The sequence below is a fragment of the Loxodonta africana genome, chromosome 9, assembly GCF_030014295.1.
Source record: "Loxodonta africana isolate mLoxAfr1 chromosome 9, mLoxAfr1.hap2, whole genome shotgun sequence".
Classification (NCBI taxonomy): Eukaryota; Metazoa; Chordata; class Mammalia; order Proboscidea; family Elephantidae; genus Loxodonta; species Loxodonta africana.
Window position 1 is genome coordinate 68,231,117 of NC_087350.1, and position 24,060 is coordinate 68,255,176.

General features: G+C 38.7%; 1 protein-coding gene across 6 annotated transcripts in view; it reads left to right on the plus strand.

Annotated features, from left to right (window-relative positions):
• ELP1 (elongator acetyltransferase complex subunit 1) overlaps nt 1-24,060 on the plus strand; it is a 70,911-nt gene that overhangs the window by 15,542 nt on the left and 31,309 nt on the right. For all 6 annotated transcript variants that reach the window (XM_023545070.2, XM_064291633.1, XM_064291629.1 and 3 more), the window contains 18 exons: nt 1,041-1,164; nt 2,871-2,964; nt 5,466-5,696; nt 6,823-6,993; nt 9,346-9,445; nt 10,793-10,975; nt 13,634-13,740; nt 14,068-14,171; nt 15,568-15,621; nt 15,715-15,820; nt 16,670-16,785; nt 16,993-17,066; nt 17,767-17,845; nt 17,939-18,018; nt 21,172-21,309; nt 21,507-21,592; nt 21,893-22,041; nt 23,715-23,838. In XM_023545070.2, coding sequence (XP_023400838.2) covers nt 1,041-1,164; nt 2,871-2,964; nt 5,466-5,696; nt 6,823-6,993; nt 9,346-9,445; nt 10,793-10,975; nt 13,634-13,740; nt 14,068-14,171; nt 15,568-15,621; nt 15,715-15,820; nt 16,670-16,785; nt 16,993-17,066; nt 17,767-17,845; nt 17,939-18,018; nt 21,172-21,309; nt 21,507-21,592; nt 21,893-22,041; nt 23,715-23,838 — 2,120 coding nt within the window. The remainder of the gene's footprint in view (nt 1-1,040; nt 1,165-2,870; nt 2,965-5,465; nt 5,697-6,822; nt 6,994-9,345; nt 9,446-10,792; nt 10,976-13,633; nt 13,741-14,067; nt 14,172-15,567; nt 15,622-15,714; nt 15,821-16,669; nt 16,786-16,992; nt 17,067-17,766; nt 17,846-17,938; nt 18,019-21,171; nt 21,310-21,506; nt 21,593-21,892; nt 22,042-23,714; nt 23,839-24,060) is intronic.

A 24,060-nucleotide genomic window follows, 5' to 3' on the forward strand; every position in this document is an offset into this window, starting at 1 on the left:
ATGTTTGTATAACTCAAAAGGATATTTACGTTTCTCATTTGGCTGTAAGCCTGTATCTTTCATATTTCTTTAGTTTTCTGAAGTCTGGATTTAACTTGAATAGTTGACACTGGACTTTTTTCACAGATCTCATCATTCCAAGGCCCACTCATTTTATATTCCTAATTCTTAATTGAGTATGGCTATAGAAGGGCCTATGTGAAGCCATTGTATAAAACAGAAAATGGTGCTTAGAAGGGAAGTTGCATCCCACAAATCTCAATGGGATAAATGGAGCCTTTGTGAAAATTAGAAAAAGAGGTTCCCTTCTTTACAAAACACCCATGCTAGAGAATTGCTTGCTGAGGAGCGTGCAGGGTTGGATTCTGGCCCCACTTAGCCCTTTGACCAGGTAGTACCCTGTGCAGTCCACACCTGCCTGTCACATGCAGCTCCCCTGATTATAGATAAAAGAAATATCTCCTCTGTCTGAGTAGCATCTGTTACATGCAAACCCATCAGGTCTCTAGGTTTCAAACATCTCGTTTGCCTCTGGCATTTGAGGACAATTGGATGATAGAGCAAAGAGAAACGAGTATGAATTAAAATTCTAGAGACAATATGAACAAGATAAGGCAGCTGAGATGTTTTCAGTGGATTGAGAGGTCTTAAAAAATACCTGCTGGAGCATGGAACATTTGCTAACGTTACACAGTTGAAGGAGAAGGGGATTACAGTTTATAGGAGATTGTATTTGCAATGGTTTAAATAATTCCTGTTTTTTTTAAAAAGCCACCCAGATGCAGTCTAAATCTGCAAGTCTCTGGGCAGATGGAGCCTTTGTGCAAATTAGAAAAAGGCATACTTTTTCCCTTGGGCAGACATAGTCCCACATGAGGGTGAAATGCTTGCTGAGGGTCACACAGGATTTAAAACTTCTTTCCTTGGATCAAAGTTCTTTTTTGCTTAAAAAAAAAAAAAAATTTCTCTGAATTCATCTTAGCGTTAAGCCAGCCAGATGAGCTCGTGGATGTTCTAACGCTCTCTGGGTTTGCTTTAAGGCCCTCTGGCAGTTTGATTGCATCTACACAAGACAAACCCAACCAGCAGGATGTTGTGTTTTTTGAGAAAAATGGACTCCTTCATGGACACTTTACACTTCCCTTCCTCAAAGATGAGGTTAAGGTTGGTACCTGAATTGTTCGGTCATCAGATTTAGAGAACTTTGCACAGCTATAGGGGAGGTTTATTTCATCTGGTTGCAAATAGAAGCTCCAGAGTAGATAGTAATAAAAGTGGTGGCTTCTCGTACAAGAATTTTTTGTTATGTAAGAGAAGTTGTTTTTACAAAAGAGACTTTGCAGAGAAAAAATGGCATTTCTTTCCCAATCCTAGATAAGCACTGTATTATAAAGTTTCAATGCTACTAAACCGTAACAGATATTAGCAAAATTATGATCTCATGTACACATTCAAAAATGTATTATTAAGCTATATATAATAATAAGGAAACCCTGGTGGCGTAGTGGTTAAGTGCTGCAACTGCTAACCAAAGGGTCAGCAGTTCGAATCCGCCAGGCGCTCCTTGGAAACTCTATGGGATAGTTCTACTCTGTGCTATAGGGTCACTGTGAGTCAGAATCGACTCCATGGCAGCAGGTTTGGTTTTTTTTGGTTTACTTTTACTATGGAGCCCTGGTGGCGCAGCGGTTCAGAGCTTGGCTGCTAACCAAAAGGCAAGCAGTTCCAGTCCACCTTCTTAGAAACCCTGTGGGACAGTTCTCTCTCCTGTAGGGTCAGTACGAGTCGAAATTGACTCAATAGCAGCGGGTTTGGTTTTGGTTTGGACAATTACTATTAGAGTCCCCGGATGGTGCATTCGGTTAATGCGCTTGGCTGCTAACTGACAGTTTGGGGGTTCAAGTCCACACAGAGGTTTTGGAGAAAAAACCTGGCGATCTTCCAAAATACCAGCCATTGAAAACCCTGTGGAGCAGGGGTTGCCGTGAGTCAGAATCAATTAGATGGCAACTGGCAACTATGTATAAACTAAATCGTTATACCTAGGTTTGCACTAGACTACTAACCTAAAGGTAGGCATTTCAAACCCACCAGCGGTACCATGGAAGAAAAGCCTGGCAATCTGCTTCTGTAAAAATTACAGCCAAGAAAATCCTATGGAGCAGTTACTGTGTAACACGTAGGGTCACCATGATTCAGAATCGACTCAAGGGCAATGGGTTTTTTGTTGTCTTTAGTTATAACTGAGGCCATGTGCTCTTACCTTTTCTCTGGTAGGCACGTTTCACAAGTATTTGTCCTAGAATCATCCCCAGCTGTATGTCAGCCTGTCTTACTTTAGATCCTAGACCTGATCACATGCTCAATTTGTAGGTTTCTGGGTACTTTCTAGAGCCTGTTTCTACATGTGAATTTTTATATTATCTTCTCTTTTCCTTCCTTTCCGTAAGCCAGCCTGGTTAAGGAAAGTTATTACTTTTAACTAAAGTCCATAGTTTATTCAGATTTTAAATTTAGAAGACCTCATGTCTTTTTCTATTCCAGGATCTCATGATACCACATTACATTTAGTTTTCGTGTCTCCTTAGGTGCCTGTTGGCTGTGACAGTTTCTGAGACTTTCCTTGTTTTTGTTGACTCTGACAGTTTTGAGGAGTACTGGTCAGGTATTTTGTAGGATAGCTCTCTATTGGAATTTGATGTTTTTCTCATGATTAGATTTGTTTAGTGACTGTAGTTAGCAATTTACAGCTAGAGATCAGCTCAGGTAGTGCAGTAATTTGGTTTGTGAGAGCAAGAAATTAAGCTGTTTTCAAATTTGAAGTAAATACATAGCCACAGGCCACTGACAGATCTTTTTCCCCCCGCTAGGTAAATGGCCTGCTCTGGAATGCAGATTCCTCTGTGCTTGCAGTCTGGCTGGAAGACCTTCAGACAGAAGAAAATTCCACTCTGAAAACCTATGGTAAGACAGCTGTGGTATCTCAGCCGCAGACTCCATAAAATGTAGTTGAAAGTAGTAGGGCCTGGAGTTGCTTTTGTCCCTCCTGCTTAGTCCCACTGTGGAATCAGTGATAGCTGAAGGGAGAAGGTGGAGATGTGGGAGTGCTTTGGTTTTATTTATGGATTTCAGCCATTGGAGCTTTCTCCTTCTGGATGGTATTACTGCAAAGAGTCCAACAACTAATCAAAGGAATGCTGTGCAAGTGAAAGAGAGATTAAATTAGCTATAAGAATCTTTGTAGCTTTATAAATATGTAAATATATTTTTAAGTGTATAAATATGTGAAGATATTAGAAAATAAAAGTGAGAAAAATAATTATCCTATAATTCTACCACTAATAATCACAATAATTTTATTGTCTTCCCAATCTTTTTCTTGTAAACGTGTATATCTCTGTGTAGCCATGATCTATTTTTTTTGTGTTAAAAACATAGGTGTGATACATGCTGTTTTGTAACTTGCCTTTTACTGTGTCACAAGTGTGTTTCCATTCCAGATACACGTGTGCATTATTTTTAAAGACTGTTCAGTATTCGTTTGGGTCACGTTTACTAAATCCTGTGTTGACAGGCATTTATGTGATTTCTCTTTAACAGCAATGCACTGAACATTTTTGTTCATAAGCCTTTTTACTTGCTTGATTCTTTTCTAAGTGGCTTTCAGACTTTTTAATCAGTAGAATGTTTTCTTTAATTGGAACATTATTGAGAAGCTTAATATGTAATTTAACAAGTCAAGTTCTGCTTGAAGCTGGGTTGGTCAGCCCCAAGGAATTGTATGAGTTTTGGGTTCAATCTTGCCAATACTGGGTATTGTAGTTTTTTTAATTTTCCCGTAGGAGAAATGAAAAATGGAACGTTATAAAAGTTTAAATGTGCATTTCTTTGTTTGATGGTAAAATCAAGATTTTAAAATAGGTGTTCAGTGGCCATTTAGAATCTTTTGAGGTACTATTTTCCTTCTTTTGGCCATTTATTTTAAGAGTTTTTATGTATCAATTCTTGTCAGATGCTTTCCAAATACTTTTCCTAGTTTGCCAATTATTTTTTAAATCTAACTTAATTTTTGCCTTACATACTTGTGAAATTTTTATGTAGTCCAATTTGTATGTCTCTTTCATTTTTAATGTTTTTGGTATTTTGGAAAGCTGTTTCCTAATCAAAGATTACATAATTATTTCACTTGTATTTTCTTAACATTTGTCTAGTACTTTATAGGTCGATACTTATGTGTGCTTATTTTACATTACAAATTTTAATGTCTATAGACTTTATTTTTCATTCATTCATTCATTCATACAATACAATAGTTCTCAACCCTGGCTGAACCCTTAGAAAAATATATCCAGGCCTCATTTCGGAGTTGGATTCAGTGTGTTGGAATAGGGACTGTATTTATCAGTGTTCAATTAAAAAAAAAAAGTTCCCAGGTGATTATAATGTGGAGCCAGAGTTGGGAACCTCTGATTAACCTGTATGTCAAGGGCCAGGCACTGTAATATGCTCAGGGTTAAAATGATACGCAAGAACAGCCACAACCTCTGCCCTCACGGAGCATGGGAACGTGTAGTCTAACTTAACAGCTCACAGCAAGGTAGAAATATTGTAGTAGTGTAGGTAGAGAATGGTTAGATGTTCTGTTTAAAAAAATACATTTCTTAATATAATTAAGACCTTAATTTGTATGCTTCATCTGTTTAATAAAATTTGGTTTCAGCATGGCTAGTTCTTGTTCTTTTAATAGATTTCTGATATTAGAAGGGTTAATTGAATGCTAATCTCTTGGATGGAGCCCTGGTGGTACAACGGTTAAGCACTGGGCTTCTAACCAAAAGGTTGGTGGTTCACATCCACCCAGTGACTCTGTGGGAGAAAGATGTGGCAGTCTGCTCCCGTAAAGATTTTAGCCTAGGAAACCCTATGAGGCAGTTCTGCTATGTCACATGGAGTTGCTGTAAGTCGGAATTGACTTGACGGCACCTAACAAGAACAACAATCTCCCTTGGACGCTGAGTCATAGTTAACACCAGCTAGCCTTGGACACAATTTCATGTAAAGCACCTGGAAGGAAATAAGCATCTTAATTTAAAACAGGGTAGTGATGCTAGTCCAGGTACTTTTGGATGGAGTATTTTAATACTTTCAGTCTAATTGCCTAATTTTTTTCTTCTTACATCTTTATGAAAACAGCTCACTAAAATACTATCCTGTCCTAGTAGGCTTCCATCCTTATCATAAAGTGTGACGGTAGAAGTAGGAACAAACATGTACTTCTGATCTTGTTGATTCTTGACATTTTTCCTCCCATGCAAAACTATCTTTCAACAATCGTTGCTATTATTTTAATAAAGAGGCTGAGTGGGAAGGGTCATTTAAAAAAAAAAGAAAGCCCATCACCCCTCTAGCAGGCGGTATGAAATCCTCCCAGCATCTGACGGTCTTCCTTTTACTTTCCCTTGCAGTTCAGCTCTGGACTGTTGGAAACTATCACTGGTATCTCAAGCAAAATCTTCACTTCAACAGCTGTGGAAAAAGCAAGCCTGTGTCTCTGATGTGGGACCCAGTGACCCCGTACCGGCTGCATGTTCTCTGTCAAGGCTGGCATTACCTCTGCTATGACTGGCACTGGACAACCGACCGGAGCTCGGGAGACAACTCGAGTGATTTGGCAAATGTGGCTGTCATTGATGGACGTAAGCTGCTGGAAAGTGTGGGCTCTGGTCCATGAGCCTGAGAGGGGTGTGAGCCGGGGCCTGCAGATGGGGTGGTTTGACCCGAACAGTGGAGAGTTTTTTGTTTGTTTGTTTTGTATATTTTTACTTATTGTTGTTTTGTTTCTAATTGAATGGGAACTCCCTTACGTGGTACGTGCAATCTCCTGAAAACCGCATTCTCCCCACTCCACCCAACGCCCTGGCACACACTGTCTAGTTTTCTGATGTACTGTGTCCGTGGCCTTCACACATTTAGTTGTCTGGCTGGCCTTTGAAGGCATTTAGAATTTTGATCCATGGCATAGAAAAGGGAATGGTAGTCTAGGGGGTGTCATGTGTTGGCCTCGTCCTTTTGCCCTGACGTACATATTAGCCCTTGCACCACTTGTGTTGCTTTGTTTTCTGATACAATACTTGGTAATTATATACCTCCCCAGCATGTTCAATTCAAATTACATATGCCTATCTAGTGTGAGGAGGGTTTTTAACTTTTTGTGGGGGAGGGGGGTGTGGGAGGATAGCAATTGGCAGAGAAGTAATCACCGAAACAGTTTACATACTCCTACCATAAAGGAACACTTATTTCTAAGATTGTAACGTGAGTTGATGTATTAATTCCTGTTCTGTCTAACAGTCAGAACACTGGTTTTATAATCATACTGTGCACAGATGACTTAATCAGACCTGCCTTGTTACCAAATCCCGGCATAGGGAAACACTTTAAGGAATTTGAAGGTACTGATCCTCTTGATTCAGTGTGGCTTGGTTTACAAGCCCAGGTTTAAAGCTAGAACTCTGACCTCTTTGCCTTCTTGCCTTAGTCCCTGGCACCTGAGGCCATCAAGCCCCAAAATGGACTAGCCTAGGCCTGGAGGTGACAATAGTCAGATACATCAATTAGAGCCCATGACATTTACTCCCACCCCCCAAAATACACTATTTTAAAGATCATTTATGAGAAAAACACTGAAAATTATTTTTAAGAAGTATTGCTGTGCATTTTCTACCACCATTATGACTTAGTGGTACAGTGCTGTTTGGATGCCTTATTTTACAAGTTGAATATGAACGTCTAGTGCTTCTTGTGTCTCTTTTTCACACGCAGACAGGGTATTGGTGACAGTCTTCCGGCAGACTGTGGTTCCGCCTCCCCTGTGCACCTACCGACTGCTGCTCCCACAGCCTGTGAATCAAGTCGTGTTCTCTGCACACCCTCAAAAGAGTAACGATCTTGCTGTCCTGGATGCCAGTAACCAGATTTCTGTATATAAATGTGGTATGTTCAAAAACTGTTATCAAGACATTCTGAGTCAAGTCCCTCCTACTTTTAGACAAAAGCAAATTACGGTTGGATGTTGTTTTAGCTCTAGTATTTCTACTAATTTTGAATTTATAATTGACTTCATTATTATGATAATACTTAATTGGCTTGAGAGCTTTATTCTTTTACCCTACTCTGGCTTACAAAAGTAATTCCTTTTACTTTATTGAACTGGAAGAGTCAGTTATTTAAGAATACTATTCAACCCTGAAAATAAGATAGTATCTTACTATTCTTTAACACGTTTTACAATGTTCATTGCCTTTACACATATTTTCAGTTGGTCTTCTCAGCCCTCCTAGGAGCTATTTCAGACATAGAATTTTCCTGTTTTATAGATAAGGGAATAAAGTGCCAGAGGGCTTGTGATTTCCTTGAGGTCTGAGTGGTAGAGCAAGAATCGACAAGGACCTCAACACAGTGTTCTAGCTCCTAACCCAGTCGTCCTTCCATAGCTCCATTACTGCCAGCTCCTAGTTCCTTTCCTAATGTACTAGAAAAACCAACCAAAACCAAACCCATTGCCATAGAGTCAATTCCAACTCATAGCAACCCTGTAGGACAGAGTAGAACTGCCCCATAAGGTTTCCAAGGCTCTAATCTTTATGGAAGCAGACCACCACATCTTTCTCCCACAGAGTGGCTGGTTGGTTCAAACCGCCAACCTTTCAGTTAGCAGTTGAGCACTTAATGACTGCACGACCAGAGCTCCTCTGATATACTAGAATAACTTGAAATTTGTTTTTATTTGTGGTTCTATTGTCATGTCATAAGTTATGCTGGCAAATGACACTAGTAGCCTTGTTTTCAAATGTCTTTTGAATTCTTAGAAAAAACATAGCTGCCGAGATAATGATCAGAATTAATTAACACATACTGGAACTACCTGCTTTCATATCAAGCTTTCTGTTAAAACAACAGCCTACTTTTTATATGGATCCTACTTGGATATTATCACCAGCTTCTCTGGTTTTTACTTTCACTGTCTGTAAAAATGTTGTTGCCCTCCTTAAACTTCTATTTTTTAGTAGTGGTTTTTTTTTTTTTTAATGTCTTCATTGTGAGAGGAAATCAGAAAAAGCAGAAATTAACTGCTTTCAAAACATATTTTTCATCCTCCAGCAATATGAAAAATAAACACATGATTGTCCCTATTACTCTATTACTATTTGGATATCTCACTGTCGGTTTTATGAGGTTAAAAAAGAATCAGATGTAGAGTAAGCTTTTGTGGTGTATACCTTAAATGCTGTTAACTTGAATATATATTATTTTACAATGAGTATTTTGTTCTACATTTACTTCAAAAAAAAAAAAGCTTTATTGAATTTATATTGTTTATCCATTTAAAGCATACTCTTCAGTGGTCTTTTGTATATTCACAGAGTCATGTAGCAATCACCACAATTTTAGGACATTTTTATCACCCCAGAAAGCAGTACCATACCACCATACATTTATTTCAGTTGCCACTTAAACTCTCTGTGGTCAGGTAAGGCAGGTTGAGAGCTCTGCCTTTGGAAGACTGGTTCAGGCATCAGTATGTGGTGAGGGTCACAGGCGGGTATGGAGTCAGAGTTACCAGTTGGGGAATGCTATAGCAGAGTGTCTAGGCAGGAGATGGTGAGAGCTTGAATCGGGGTTGGCTGTAGAAATGGAACGAAGAGAGAAACTGTACAAATCCAGGAATTTGAAGCTTTTGAGGAGTTAAGGAGCAGACTGGAGAGTTTGGACATAGGCGAGTCAGGAAAAAGGTTGTGGGGGACCTTGTTAGAGAGGACGACTTAGAGATTGGCATTTCACCATGGAGCAGTGGCCCTAGTGTGGGCAGCTCAAGTGGAGTTGAAGCTGATGAATGCCAGCATTGGGCGCTGGCATGACGAGCAAAGGAAGAGAGCAAGTTGGTGAGATTCAAGAGTGCTAGCGTAGATAACGGTTGACGTTAGCTTCCAGTTGTGCAGGGGGTCAAACAGGTGTTAAAGAGTAATGAGTTTCATTGAGCTTAAAAGAAATTAGAAGAGAAAAATTTGGAGGTTGAAGTCAAAGACAGAATCTTCTAGTTTGAGGTCTCAGAGCAGAGCAGGTCAGCATTCCACTCAGTGTTGAAACGGAAGCGGCAAGAGCACTCATTACAGCTGAGAAACTTTGAGGCGAGCGGTGGACGTTTGAGGGGGTGGAGACAAATTAGATGCCAAAATCAGTTGCTATGATTTGCCTTCTAGAACCTATTAATTGCAAAACCCCTTGTCCAATATGAACTAAACGTTTATAATTTACTCTAATAGTATTTGCATTTCTGTTTTCTAGGTGACAGTCCGTGTGCAGACCCTACGGTGAAACTGGGAGCTGTGGGTGGAAATGGATTTAAAGTTTCCCTTAGCATACCTCACCTGGAAAAGAGATACAAGTAGGTTATACTTGGTCATCTTGGAGCTCTGGGAGCAGAAGAAGCCAGCATTGAGTCCTAAGTTGAGTCAGTTGTTACTATTCTGTGCTTGTTGCTGAGTGGAAGAAGAAGCAGACACAGCACCTGGGCCCTGTTTTTCAGCCTGGTTAGAGAACCCAGTTGCCTTGCATATCTGAATGCCATATGTTCTGCTGGGTGGCGGGGAGGCCAAGTCCTTAGCCAGCTTACAACCCACCATAACAGCCCTTGTTTCTCCAGTGAAAATCAGGTGGGAATGATGGAGCTGAAGATGGTAGGGCAGAGTTACATTCCCTTACATAAATGAGGATATATAGGTGTTAGCATATGGATTATCCAATGCAGCCTCTGTCTTTACCTCATACCAAACTCCTGGACTTCTGAGTGCTGTGGTTTGAGGGTCCCAGGTTAGAAATCAGAATGCATTTTCCCACTGAAAAAAACACAAGGATTGGGGATAATTGAATACCTCAGGTACACTGTATACAAACTAGAAAGTATGAGGTAGTTTAGAATATAGTTTCATTTTTTAGCAATTGAGAGAAGGGTAACTGCAACTCATGCAGCGAAGGTTTCATGATAGAGATACATACTTAATGTTGATCTTTAAAGAAGGGACAGATTTGGGGTTGGCAAAGAATTGGAAACATTGGGTGTGGTGGGGAGGAAGGTGTTAATGACAAGCAGAGATGGGGTGATCCAGAGTGGTAAGAAGACTGGGCTGAACGGAGTGGAGAAACTGAGTCTAGGGAGAGCTGGTTGAGTAGGAAGATCAGGGTAGTGATAGACCTTCATCAGCACAAGCTGAGGATTTGCCACTTCATTTAAAAGGCAGGAGTAGCCATTTGGGTTCCTAAGTGAGGTGGCAAAAGCAGTGCTCTTGGTCAGGTGTACAAATGCTACAGAAGGCAGGCATTAGAGGCAGGGAAACCCTCTCTCAACCTAATTACTTTGATGAGAGGTACTTAGAAAAGAACCTATCCAGTTGAGATCCATCTTCAGGAGTCTGGTTTGAATGTTGGTAAGTGGTGACAACGGACCGGCTCTGGGTTAATTAGCACAGGGACAGGATGGATAACTGTCTTGTGTAGTCAGTTTCCTGAAGTGTTTAATTTAAATCTAGACATCTCAGAATAAAAGAAACTCAGTTTCAAGTAAATATGAAAGCATTCTTAAGCCAAGTATTTGAAATTTCTGTATTTGGCATTATCTTCTGATAATTGGAAGTTGACTATCTAGAAGGAGGCTCATTTTTCTTTTCTTTCAGGAAAATCTCAGTGCTTTTAACGTTTTGCTCATGTCTTGGATATTCTTCAATGTTTCAAACAGAATTCAGTTTGAGACTCATGAAGATCAAGAAGTAAACCCACTGAAGCTTGGTCTTCTCACCTGGATTCAGGAAAATGTGTTCCTGGCCATAAGCCACAGTCCGTCCAGCCCACAGTCTTTGATTCACCGTTTGACTATGGCCCCTTCTGAGGCTGATGAGGAGCAAGGACTGCTCAGTGTCAGGTACTACAGTGCTTCCCTGTATTCCACATGTTAATAAACAGATGAAATTTTACTTTTGCCTTTTTTCGTTTCTAGTGAGCAAGGTTGAGGAGCAGTAGCTGTCTTGTTAGACACACTTAGTACAGGGTTTAAGTCTAGTTTTGTGTCGTGTTGACACAGACTAAAAATACACCAAAGAGTGGTGAAAAATAGGGCAGATACCAAGAGATGAAGTAAAACATTTTTAAGATTTGTTAAATGTTTTAATTCAGTATATACACACATTCTGGCAGAGGTATTTTTAGATCTTAGAATTGATTTTAATAATACCAAGGGTAATTAGAGTAACTAATTCTCATGAGCTAACGCATTGGGAAGAAATTCTAGATATATGTTTCATTTTGATGTAGTAACTTACGTGTCTTCTGGCCATCTCTCTTCTGCTCCGTCCTGTGTGGCCCTTCACTGCATCAGCTGCTGGAAGGTCTCTCTCTTTTTCTTTGCTGAAGTTTCACTGCATCCTGGACTTGAGTTTTTGTTTTGATTCCTGACTTCACGCAGGTTTTCATTTAATGAATGCTTTTCTCTGTAATGCAATCCCTGTTGTACAGTAGGTTGCATTTACTTTGGCCAGCTTTGAAAAGTCCACTGCTTTCCACTGTCAAGGCTTGGCACCTTAGTTGAACACAGATATTAATTCCTAGGCTCATTGGCAATTAAACCCCTATTGGTTAGATTTATATTCTGTAAATCCTTTTTGCAAAATAAGGAACCTTCCCTTACTGTGTACATAAAACATTAAAATGTAGTCATTCATGCCTAATATGTGACTCATAATACTTCATGATATTTTGAAGAAGTTTTTTGTAAATATACCTGGATACAGAATATGTTCTAGATACATAGAGAATATGTAGCACTCAGAGTTAACCAGGGGTTTATATTTTGAAAAACAGCGATTTACACAAGAAATGCCTAGATTATGCAATTTGAAATTCTTTCTCACTAGCTTGTAGAAGGAAAAGCTGGATGCTTCATCTTGTATGCTCCAAAGCAAATGAAGAAAGTTACGTAAAATACATTTCTACTGCTTTGACTCAAAGTCATCAACCTCATCACTTTTGTTTCTCAAAAAAACTATTTTGTTAATACAAAATATTATTGTCTTTGAGGAATATAAAGTTCCTCAATTAGTTTATTGCTATTAGCTTACATTACTATTAGCTTACACTTACTGTAGCTTATACTTTGTAAAAGGTACCCTTCTGCTTAAAATAGATTAACCTACTGGTTTCTCACAGTATATCTTTGAAGTACACCCTATTAGCACCTTTGTTTTACAGAGGGGACCAGGAAGGCACAGAGCAGTTTAGGAACTTGCCCAAGACCAGCCAGGTGGAACCAGGATCCAGTCTAAGCCAGTCTAGCGCCAGAGTCTGTTCTCTTACCTCCTCACAGATAATTGGGTACTCACAAAATTTGGAGCATTTGTAGAGAAAGTAACCATTTTTTTGTATTTTTTAGAATTTTTTTTTTTTTTTTTTGTAGATTGGTTAAAAACTCTGAATTGTTGCCATCGGCACCATCTGCCCGTATCACTACCTTGTTCTCTTCCTTTGAGACACTGCTCTCTGTCCATTGACTCAGGGAACAATGTAATGGCAGTAATAGATTCCCTTCTTCTTATGAATGAAGATCCCCAGAGCCTTGTGAATGTATAGGGTAGCAATAGAGAACCTGAGTATGCTCATTTTCTAGCAGATTTACTGCTTTATTTAATGTAGTGTATATTCTAGGAAGACAGAAGTTATATTGGTACCATGCATGTCTAATGAAGGCATTGTAATAAGTTGCTGCCAGAATAGGGGCAGTGACTTCATTATGTAGATGACTAGCTTATTGTTTTCTGGGAAGTCGTGCCACGCAATAGGTAATTGATTTATCTAGGCTTTGGCTTGGCATAGTTATCTGGGTGTATATATATAAAACCCAAAACCAAACCTGTTGCCGTTGAGTTGATTCCAACTCATAGAGACTCTATACGACACAGCAGAACTGCCCCATAGGGTTCCAGGGAGTGGCTGGTGGATTCAGACTGCTGACCCTTAGTTAGCAGGTGAGCTCTTAATCACTATGCCACCAGGGCTCCTATATGTGTGTGCGTATATATGTATATATGTGTGTGTGTGTGTGTGTGTGTGTGTATAGTATAATCAAAATCATACCCACTGTGTAGAGGTGATTCCAACTCATAGCGAGCGACCCCATAGCCTTTCCAAGACTATAAGTCTCTACGGAAGCAGACTGCCATGTTTTTCTCCCGAGGAGCTGCTAGCGCTTTTGAACTGCCAACCTTTTGCTTGGCAGTCGCTCATTTTAACCACTGTACCGCCAGGGCTCCTTACGTATATAGTATAGTATACTGTATGTTCTATATATGCATAGCTTTGTGTGCGTGTATGCATAGACACACCATATATGTACACACGTATATGTACACAGAAATAAGCACTTTCCCTTTGGTGTTGGACTATCTATTTCAAACCAGTATAAACAATGTATCCTATCAAAAGGAAACTGCTTGTTTCTTTTTCTGTTTTGCAAAATCAGTGAAATGTCACTACTACTGAGAAAAATGGTTTATTCACACTCCTCTCCCCCTTTTGTTACTTTTGTCAGCTCATCTGTGATGGTGGATGGGGCTATAATCAGTCTGTGTTGCAATTCCAAGACCAAGTCAGTAGCATTGCAGTTGGCTGATGGCCAGATACTTAAATACCTCTGGGGTAAGTATCAAAGTGTTAGGGAAGCATGTTTATGACTTACAAAAATGTTCAGTTCTGAAGAACATGAACTTGTGAGCATCTTGTCAGTGCACCATTGACTGTTAGGTCTTTTAACTACCCTGGACAATCCCGCCATAGAGTAGAATTAGCCAGTGTGTCCTATCCCTGTCTTCCTTTGTAATGAACTCAAATAGCACAGTGAGTTTCCATGTTACATTTGGAAAGTGATCTAAATTGTACATTAAATGTTTTAGCAAGTACTGACATTAACAATTCTTCAGAAAGAGCACACCAGCTCTTTGGAAACCAGATCTGTCAATCCTGCAGAGTCACCTTCTCTGGCTGTGGAACCATGGAAGAACCCTGGGGGAGTTCCTGTCCGGTTTCCTTACCCATGTATGCAGACAGAGTTGGCCATGATTGCAGGAGAGGTAAGTGAACACAGGGCAGGAAAAGTCACGGCTTAAAGCAGTTACCCAGAGGCTGATGGTGTTAGGTAGAGAGCATGGATTTTGGAGGAAGATCCAAGTCAGGACCCTGGCTCTCCACTAAAGCCAAGGCATCTCCCTTTTCTGAGCTTCATTTTCTTCATCTTTAAAATAGGATTAATACCCATGTCTCAGGATTTGGGGAAAACTAAATGAGATATTGTGTGTGATTAAGAGATTGCCTGGAATGTAGTAGCTAGTTTATTCCTTGCGTTGGAGGAATAAGTTCAAAAATAAGAAACTGCAATTATCAAACTTCTATTGTTAGTTGTACAGAAAATTCAAGGTTGGTTTTATTGAATACCTTTTGAGAACAACAAATAAAATCTCAAAAATGATAACCCAGTAGATTATCATCCAACAAATACTAGAATGCCTATAATTGTGGTGGGTGGTAGGATATAGTGATTTTAAAACAAAATATCTGGCATTCCTGCTATTCTGGAACTTAGAGTCTATAAGTGTAGGTATAATTACCCCCTATGATAAAAGAGAAAAGGAAATGAATAGGGTATAACGGTAGAGGATTGTGAGGTGTTTAGGAGGTAGTTAGAGGATGGTAGCTACGGAGAGATTACTCTAAAGTGGTGGTGTATGCTGAGATTTGAGGGAAGAGAAGGATCTGTTTCTGAGAAAGGAAAAGTGTTCCAGGAGGAAGGAACTGTAAACACCTTGAACTTGGAAAGAGCTCAGCTTATTTAAGGACTGGAAGGAGGTAGTGTGGCTGGAGCGATAGCCTGTAGAAGGGTTTTGGGATCATTATTTTTTAAAAGATTGGAAAGTGCTTGATGAGTTTTATCAGTGGAGTGGCATAGGCTGCTTCATGCTTGGAAAGATGATACTGACTGTCCAGTGGAGAGTTAGAGCGAGGCACAAGTGGAAGGCGGACCCAACAAAGAGACTGGGGTGGAGATGGCTAGGGTGGGAAAGGGATGTATTTGAGATAATACATCCAAAAAACCAGCCCACTGCCGTTGAATCAATTCCAACTCACATCAACCCTATAGGACAAAGTAGAACTGCCCCATAGGGTTTCCAAGGAGCAGCTGGTGTATTCAAACTGCTGACCTTTTGATTAGCAACCGAGCTCTTAACCACTGAGCCACCAGGGCTGCTTGAAATATATATAGGAGGTAGAAATGACGGGAGTTGCTGGTGGGTTAGATGCCATCGTAAGCCTTTCTGCATTGGACCAACCACGTTTTAAGTATCTATATCCAGTCTTGACTCCAAGGACCTAGATGTGAAATCAAAGGGCAGTAGAACTAATTAATAGAAATGTTAGGTTCAATTAGTTGGAATTAGAATTGTTTGTAACTCTAATTTTGTGTCTTTGTAGGAATGTGTCCTTGGTCTGACTGACAGATACCACTTTTTCATCAATGACACTGAGGTATAAAAGCTTGGTTTGGCACCATATCCTTTTCACAGCGTTTTCTCCAGTAATATTGCTAAATTCCCCCTTACCTCCCTTGTCTGGTTGCAGGTTGCATCAAACATCACATCATTTGCAGTATATGATGAATTTTTATTGTTGACTACCCATTCCCACACCTGCCAGTGTTTGTGCCTGAGAGATGCCTCGTTTAAAAGTAAGTTTTTAGTGTGTAAAATAGGAACAGTCCCTCTTCTAATATCTTTTGTCCTTTGACTTTTAAGTTTTTTTTACCTACTTTGTCTTATTATCATGAAGTTCTAGAACTAGAGAAAACCTTTGAATTTTACTTACTTAGCCCCTAATCTCAATATCATATCTCAGTTCAGTCCATTTACACCAGATAACAAGACTTCTAGAGAAAGTTTTTTTCCTAAACAGCACATTCTAAAGTTGAACAAAAAATTTTCAGGAAATTTTACTGTATAACTTACCTAGTTTTTATTGGAATGTTCCATGTAGATGTCAAACAGGCAGTATGCTCTGACTTCTGTGTAATCGCCCATTTCTTACTGTGGCCACCCTCTGTGGCCAGCATCTGAAGGGATCTATCTCTTGGTTTGTAGGAAATTGGCTGGCTCCATTTTTCTTCTCTTCCACACCCCATTTTGTGTATGTGTGCATATATATTTCTTCTTTATTCTAAAGGATGCACTTATTTTCTTTGCTCCTGTCTTGGAAACTAGGAATCTGTCTTCCTCTGATGTGATTATAGTGCACTGATATGCTAAGAAATGGAGAAGCTGCCCCAAACCTCCCTGCGTTTTTCCAAATCATTTGAGAAGTTGTGTTTGTGAGTATGCGTGAGGACTCTGAGAGGACAGGTCCTAGGGACGAGGTTTAATAGAAAGACTAGCTGTCCTGAGGTCAAATCTGAGAGCAAAGGAAGCTGACTCTTAATGGCTCTGTTCTATTTTGCATAATATGTGCAGTTTCATCAACGGTTAATGGAGAGTGGCTTGTCATGATAGTGATTCTTAAGGCTTAGTCAGTGTGCTGTCTTTAGCATTACAAGCAGGTCTGAGCAGCAGTAATGTGTCTAATGAAGAGACACTGCGGAAGGTGGAGAGGGGTTCACGGATTGTCACTGTCGTGCCCCAGGACACAAAGCTCGTATTACAGGTAAGTGGTTTTTTAAGGCTGTCCTCCTGATTGTCATCAGTCAGTCAATACCAAATAGAATTCTTGCAGAACGTATTTTACGGTCTATAATGATTCATAATCATTTATTATAAGCCTTTCCTTGCTACAGTTTTTGTTAACTTTGTACAAAGGAATGCTAGCCAAATAAAATGTTTTAGTTTTTGTTTTTTAATTTTTTATTTTAAGATGCCAAGAGGAAATTTAGAAGTTGTTCACCATCGAGCGTTGGTGTTAGCTCAGATTCGGAAGTGGTTGGACACGTAAGTGCCTATTTATACAACTAGTTAACTTGTTTTTACAACTTACATATGAAGGCAGTAATTTTTTTACAATTTTTAAAACTTAAAACTCTGAGAAACCTTCATTACGTATGTCTTCAATTAGATTCTCATAGATATTTTTTCCTTCATAGTTTCATTTTATAACTATATGTGTAGTAGATATTATAAGCAGAAAGAATCGTGAAACTTTTCATATAAAACAGGGCTTTATAAAGAGACCCATAAAGGGATCCGTAAAGGCTTTAGATGGCTCATGAACCCAGGGAAATTGTACACTAAACTGTACCTATGTGTATTTTTCCAGGCAGAAGGCCCAAGGCCCTTAGCAGATTTGCAGAGGGGTCTATCAGAAAAGCTGAGCTGCTGTCGCAAAGAAAGAAAATGATGCATTGTCTGAATCTATTTGGGGGGAAACTTAGTATTAGAAAAATCTTCAGTAACATTTTCTTAAAAAACTAAATGAATGTCTGTTTTGTGTAAATGGGGATGTAGTCATCAGACTCCTATGATGATTAAATCACAACTTTTAAGAAGTTAAATGAACTTGATACCTAATATTTTCAGTTTGTGTTTTGAGTGGAAACCCAGTAGTAGTTTTTTTTTTTTTTTTTGCATTTCAGCTATAATCTAATTATAACTGGTTTGTATAATGATGAAAACATTCCCTTTCTTCTCACAGACTTATGTTTAAAGAAGCATTTGAGTGCATGAGAAAATTAAGAATAAATCTGAATCTGCTTCATGATCATAACCCTAAGGTAACTTTCTAGATCTGACATATGCTTGAGCTCACTTTAGAGTTCAGCTAATGTGATCTGAACTAAAATGTTTTTTACTCTTTTTTTGGGTAGGTGTTTCTTGAGAATGTGGAAACCTTCATAAAACAGATAGACTCTGTAAATCATATTAATTTGTTTTTCACAGAATTGAAGTAAGTATTTTAAGTTTTTCATGAGTATAATAATACCCCTAGTTTTCTTTCTTCTGGTTAAGGAAGTCAAATAGGTAAGTAGCTAGAGAAGAAAAATTACTTAGGCTATTCAGTATACTTTTTCATACTACAACTTTTAGATGCCAAATGTACTGGTTTCTCCTTTTGTCCCCTCTTTTAAAGACAGTCTATTGTTAGAAAATCAATAATATCAGGTATCAACCCAAGACTAGAACATTGGATAGAGCAATCAGATATTAACCCAGACAGGGAAACCACAAAAATAAATCAAGATAAAAAAAAAACGCTCAAAACAGGGAACAGCAATGTCATTATGTAAAAGAAGACAACATTAAAATAATAAAGAGGGACTAAGAAATGTAGTCATAAATCTTTCATATGGAGAGGAAGACAAGGCGATACAAAGATATAAAAGTTAGGTTTAAACTTAGAAAAATAGGGGTAAATATTAAGGTAACCACAAAGGAGACTATCCTGCTCATCATAATAAAATACAAGAAAAAAATAGAGACTCAGTAGAAACAAAATCAACAGCAACAAATAAGAGGAAAAGACAACATATAAAGATAAATTACTCAGCACCAAAAATTAAGTGGGAAAAAGAAACTGTCAACAACATACAAAAAAAGACATCAGAATGTCAGCACTAAACTCATACCTATCCATAATTACGCTGAATGTAAATGGACTAAATGCACCTATAAAGACACAGAGAGTGGCAGAATGGATAAAAAAACAATCTATATGCTGCCTACAAGAGACACACCTTAGACTTAGAGACACAAACAAACTAAAACTCAAAGGATGGAAATTAATTTCTGACAAAATAGACTTTAAAGTTAAATCCACCACAAAGGGTAAGGAAGCTCACTATATAATGATTAAAAGGACAATATGCCAGGAGGATATAACCATATTAAATATTTATGCACCCAATGACAGGGCTGCAAGGTACATAAACTCTTAATGGCATTGAAAAATGAGATCGACAGCTCCACAGTTATAGTAGGAGACTTCAACACACTGCTTTTGGTGAAGGACAGGACATCCAGAAAGAAGCTCAATAAAGACACCAAAGATCTAAATGCCACAGTCAACCAACTTGACCTCATAGACATATACAGGACACTCCACCCAACGGCAACCAACTATACTTTCTTTTCTAGTGCACATGGAACGTTCTCTAGAATAGACCACATGGTAGGTCATAAAGCAAGCTTTAGCAGAATCCAAAACATTGAAATACTACAAAGCATCTTCTCTGACCATAAGGCCATAAAAGTGGAAATCAATAACAGAAAAAGCAGGGAAGAGAAATCAAACACTTGGAAACTGAACAATACACTGCTCAAAAAAGACTGGGTTATAGAAGACATTAAGGATGTAATAAAGAAATTCATAGAATCCAATGAGAATGAAAATACTTCTGTCAGAACCTTTGGTACACAGCAAAAGCAGCGCTCATAGGTCAATTTATTTCAATAAATGCACACATCCAAAAAGAAGAAAGGGCCAAAATCAAAGAATTATCCCTACAACTTGAACAGATAGAAAGAAGGAAACCCTCAGGCACTAGAAGAAAGGAAATAATAAAAATTAGAGTAGAACTAAATGAAATAGAAAACAGAAAAACAGTTGAAAGAGTTAACAAGACCAAAGCTGGTTCTTTGAAAAAATTAACAAAATTGATAAACCATTGGGCAAACTGACAAAAGAAAAACAGGAGAGGAAGCAAATAACCCGAATAAGAAATGAGATGGGCAATATTACAACATATCCAACTGAAATTAAAAACAACCTATTTAAAAACTGACTTTAAAACATGTCATTCAGAATTATTATTTGATGTTATTTGATTACTTAATTTTAGGTATGCATGTGAAACTATTTGCTTTTAAGAAAAACAACTTTGTTTTCCTTGGGAGATGGAAATCATATGGTGTCTTTCTCTGACATGATTGTTTTCCAACTTTTTAATGAAAATTTTTAAAAATACCGAAAAGTTGAGACAGTTGTGCAGTAGGCATATGGTACCCAGTAGCTGGATTCTGCAGTTCATATTCTGCTCTCTTTGCTTTTTCCCTCTCTGCTATCTGTCCATCCATCCATTCATCTTGTTTTTAGCTGTATTTCAAACTCAGCTGTGGGCAAGAGTCCACTTTACCCCTCAGTACCTCCTTTCATAGCATGAACTAGATTGCATCCTTGGTGTATGGAGTTTTTTGTTTTTAAGGTAAAGTTTATCTGAAATGAAATGTACAAATCATAAGTGTACCATTCGTTGAGTTTTGATAAATATGTAATTCCATGTGGCCCCAAACCCTCTCAAGATAGAGAACATTTCTTTCAACTCAGAATGTTTCCTCAGGTCCTTTCTCAGTCAGTCCCTGTCTACACCCCAGGCAACTGCTGTCTGAGTTTTTCATCATAGATCAGTTTTGCCTGTTCTAGCACTTCATGTAAATGGAGCCATACAGTGTTTATTTTTGTGTATAAATAGAGCTTCTTTCACTGAGCATAATGCTTTGAGAATCATCATGCTGGTGCGTGTATCACTAGTTCACCTGGTTTTATTCTTCAGTGGTATGCCGCTATGTGAATATACCACAGTTTATTCAGCCCCCCATTAATGGACACCTGGACTATACCCACTTTGGGCTTAATAGGAATAAAGCTTCTATGGACATTATCATACAAGTCTTTGGTGAACACGCCTTCATTTATCTTGAATGCATACTTCGGAATGAATTGCTTGGTTATAGGTCACTGTAAGTTTAGTTTTTATAAGAAACTCCCAGACTTTCTGTAAACTGATGTGATTTTTTAAAAGTACAAGTAATATAGCAAAATTTGACAACTGAGTCCTGAAGTTTTTATCACTTAGAATTCAGTACAATTTGCATGATTCACTTTTTTGTGTGATGAACTGCTAAGCATTCAGACTGAGATTTAAAAGTTAGTCATAAACTTTTCACTTTTCCACCATGTATGAATATTTTTACAACTAAGTGGTGTTTTCCAACAGCCAGTCGTACTGGTACTGTCTCATTGGTACTCCTAGGTATATGTTAGTAGTTTGATAACTGGGGCACATGTTCAATTAGTGACTGTTTAATACACACCTGTTCTTAGGGAAGAAGATGTTACAAAGACCATGTACCCTCCACCCGTCTCCACCAGTGTTCAGCTGCCCAGGGATCCTGATGGGAAAAATGTAGACCTTATCTGTGACACCCTGAGAGCGGCCATGGAGAACATAAATCCTCACAAGTATGTAAACTGTCGTTAGTTGGCGTCTGGTAAATAACAGACATGTATAGTTGTGCATATATATAGTTGTGCACGTATAGGTCGCTATGAGTCGGAATCGACTCGACAGCAGTGGGTTTGGGTTTTGGTTTTCATAGTTGTGCTTCGTTCAGCTTATTCATCTTTCTCATGCTGGCATTTTTCACTTATTACTTCAGGTACTGCCTGTCAATACTCACCTCTCATGTGAAGAAAACCACCCCAGAACTGGAAGTTGTGCTACAGAAGGTACACAAGCTTCAAGGTAGAGACCCCTTCACAGAGACTGTTTAAAAGTGACCTAAACTCTGGAGATCATGTTGACCAGGACCATCCCCATTGCCATGTCATTGCCCCATCACAGATTTAACATGTGGCCTTTCGGCCGCCATTTTAACATGAGACTTTTTGAGTGCTGCCCTACAAAACATGTACAAAAGAATGAAAAATATATATTCATTTGGTGCCCCGTTCTGTCAAGAAAATTTACCGTTTTGTTTTTTCAGTTTTGTTGCTAAATATGTGGTTTTTTCCTCAAATGTTTTGTTTTCTTAAACGCTAACAGGAAATGCCCCATCTGTTCCTGATGCTGTGAGTGCAGAAGAGGCCCTGAAATATTTGCTGCTTCTGGTAGACGTTAATGAATTATATGATCATTCTCTTGGGACCTATGACTTTGATTTGGTCCTCATGGTAGCTGAGAAGTCACAAAAGGTATGCGGAGTTATTACTTTTACATCTTTCTGGTTTTTGTTTATATGTCATGGCTGTATGAAGCCCAGCTCCTAAGAGGTCAGTAGCTTGCCTGATGTTACACCCTGAGAACCAGACTAGGGGCAGATCTGTAGTTCTCCAGGGCCCTGCTCCTAAGCCTCATTCTGTCAAACTTTTATGATTGCTAGGTTGCATAAGTCAACTAAAATTTCTTGGTGATTTGTTAAGATTATAGGCATGTGTATGAACTAATTCTTCTTGTAAAGTGGAAATACAACAAAGGATTCATATGTTTTGCCCCGGCTCTTTATCATTGAGCTCTTTTTTTCCAATGGAAAGTGGAAACACGGGGGATAGAAAGGTTCAGAGTCTCTTGTCCTACCTTAGTGTGCCCCACGCAGTCAAATAGCTTCAGCACTATTGGTCTGCTCTTTTTTCTGGCCAGTCTTGTCCCCTATCTGTCCCTTCTTTACCGTTGCCAGAGTTCTCATTCCAAAAAGGAAAATCTGATTCTTTATTCCTTGGCTTAAAATCCTTCTTGGGCTCCCCATTGTCCCTATCATAAAGTTCAGAAACCGTAATACTACTTAAAAACTGTTTCATGATCCAGCCACTGTGCATCTCTACATTCTCATCTCTTCATATTATACTTTTTCTGCCCGCAGAGAAAAGCTTTTTATTTCCTCCCCCACCCACCAACCCCACATGCCTTTGCAGCTGGCATTACTTTTGCCTCTCCTGGGCCTCCACCACTCTTGCCCTCCTCATTCACCTGGCTAATTCCTACTCATCTGCATCTTGGCTGAGGTGGCATCTTCCCAGTAAGCCATGGTTGCCTTCTGCCCACCACTGAGGCACTAGACTAGTCGGACCTCGTATGTGCTTCCATTGCACCCAACACCTACCCTGTGTACAATGGTCTGTCTCTTCTACTAGGCTGCAAGTTTCCTAAAGGTTAAAGGTTGTGTTTCACTCTTTGTACACATCAAATTCTTACTCAGTGTTGGTTGATTGAATATTCTGGCCCACATTTTTCTCCCATATAACATCCATGAGCATTTAATTATTTACTGTCTTATCTTTTTTCCCTGTATTATTCTTGCATATATTCACTTGTATGCCCAGTGAAATTGCATTGAAAACAGGAAGCATATTTCTTTAAGAAGAAAAAGAATTCTCTTACAGGGCGTGCCCACAGAGCTGAAGATGATCAAGTCCAATTAATACTTGGTTGGCGGTGAATCAAAGTTTTGTGTCCAATTCAGTATAATTTTACCTATTTTAACACTTTTGGCCTTTGCAAATGGTGGGCATGAAAAGTCACGAAAACAGCACCAAGCACAATGCCTTACACTTTTAGGAAAAACCAGGATGCATTTATTGAATGTCTTCTAGATTGGAACCTTTTTTCCTTATTAGCCTATGAAATATATGGCTATTGTGAGACTTAAAGAATTAGTTTTTATTCTAAGTGAAAATAATACTCGTATCTTGACGCATTTTTGCCAAAAACTTTTTATATAGTTTCATTTTATGTACTATATAATATGTAATTACTGTATTAATGTAAGTTTAAAGTTATATAGTTTTGGATTTATTGCTGCAAATTAAATATTTTTATATGTAAACATAATTACACACAGTAAGTTCAGCTTATTGTTTTATCTTCTTAGGATCCCAAAGAATATCTTCCATTTCTTAATTCACTTAAGAAAATGGAAAGTAATTATCAGCGGTTCACTATAGACAAACACTTGAAACGGTATGAAAAAGCCATTGGCCACCTCAGCAAATGCGGTGAGTGTGATGAGGGTTAGTGTGTTTATTTCGGCTTCACATCTTCTTCGGAACTAAGCGAGGTATAAATAAAATGTTAGTTTAGACAGAAACTGTTTAGTTTCTGCTCCCAAAAACTTGGTGTGTACGTGCACCTTCTTTTATCATGTATTCTGAAAAGTGTGTAGCAAACCACTTTTAAAGAATGAAGGAGCTCCCTAGCTAAGAAAATAAAGCACATCT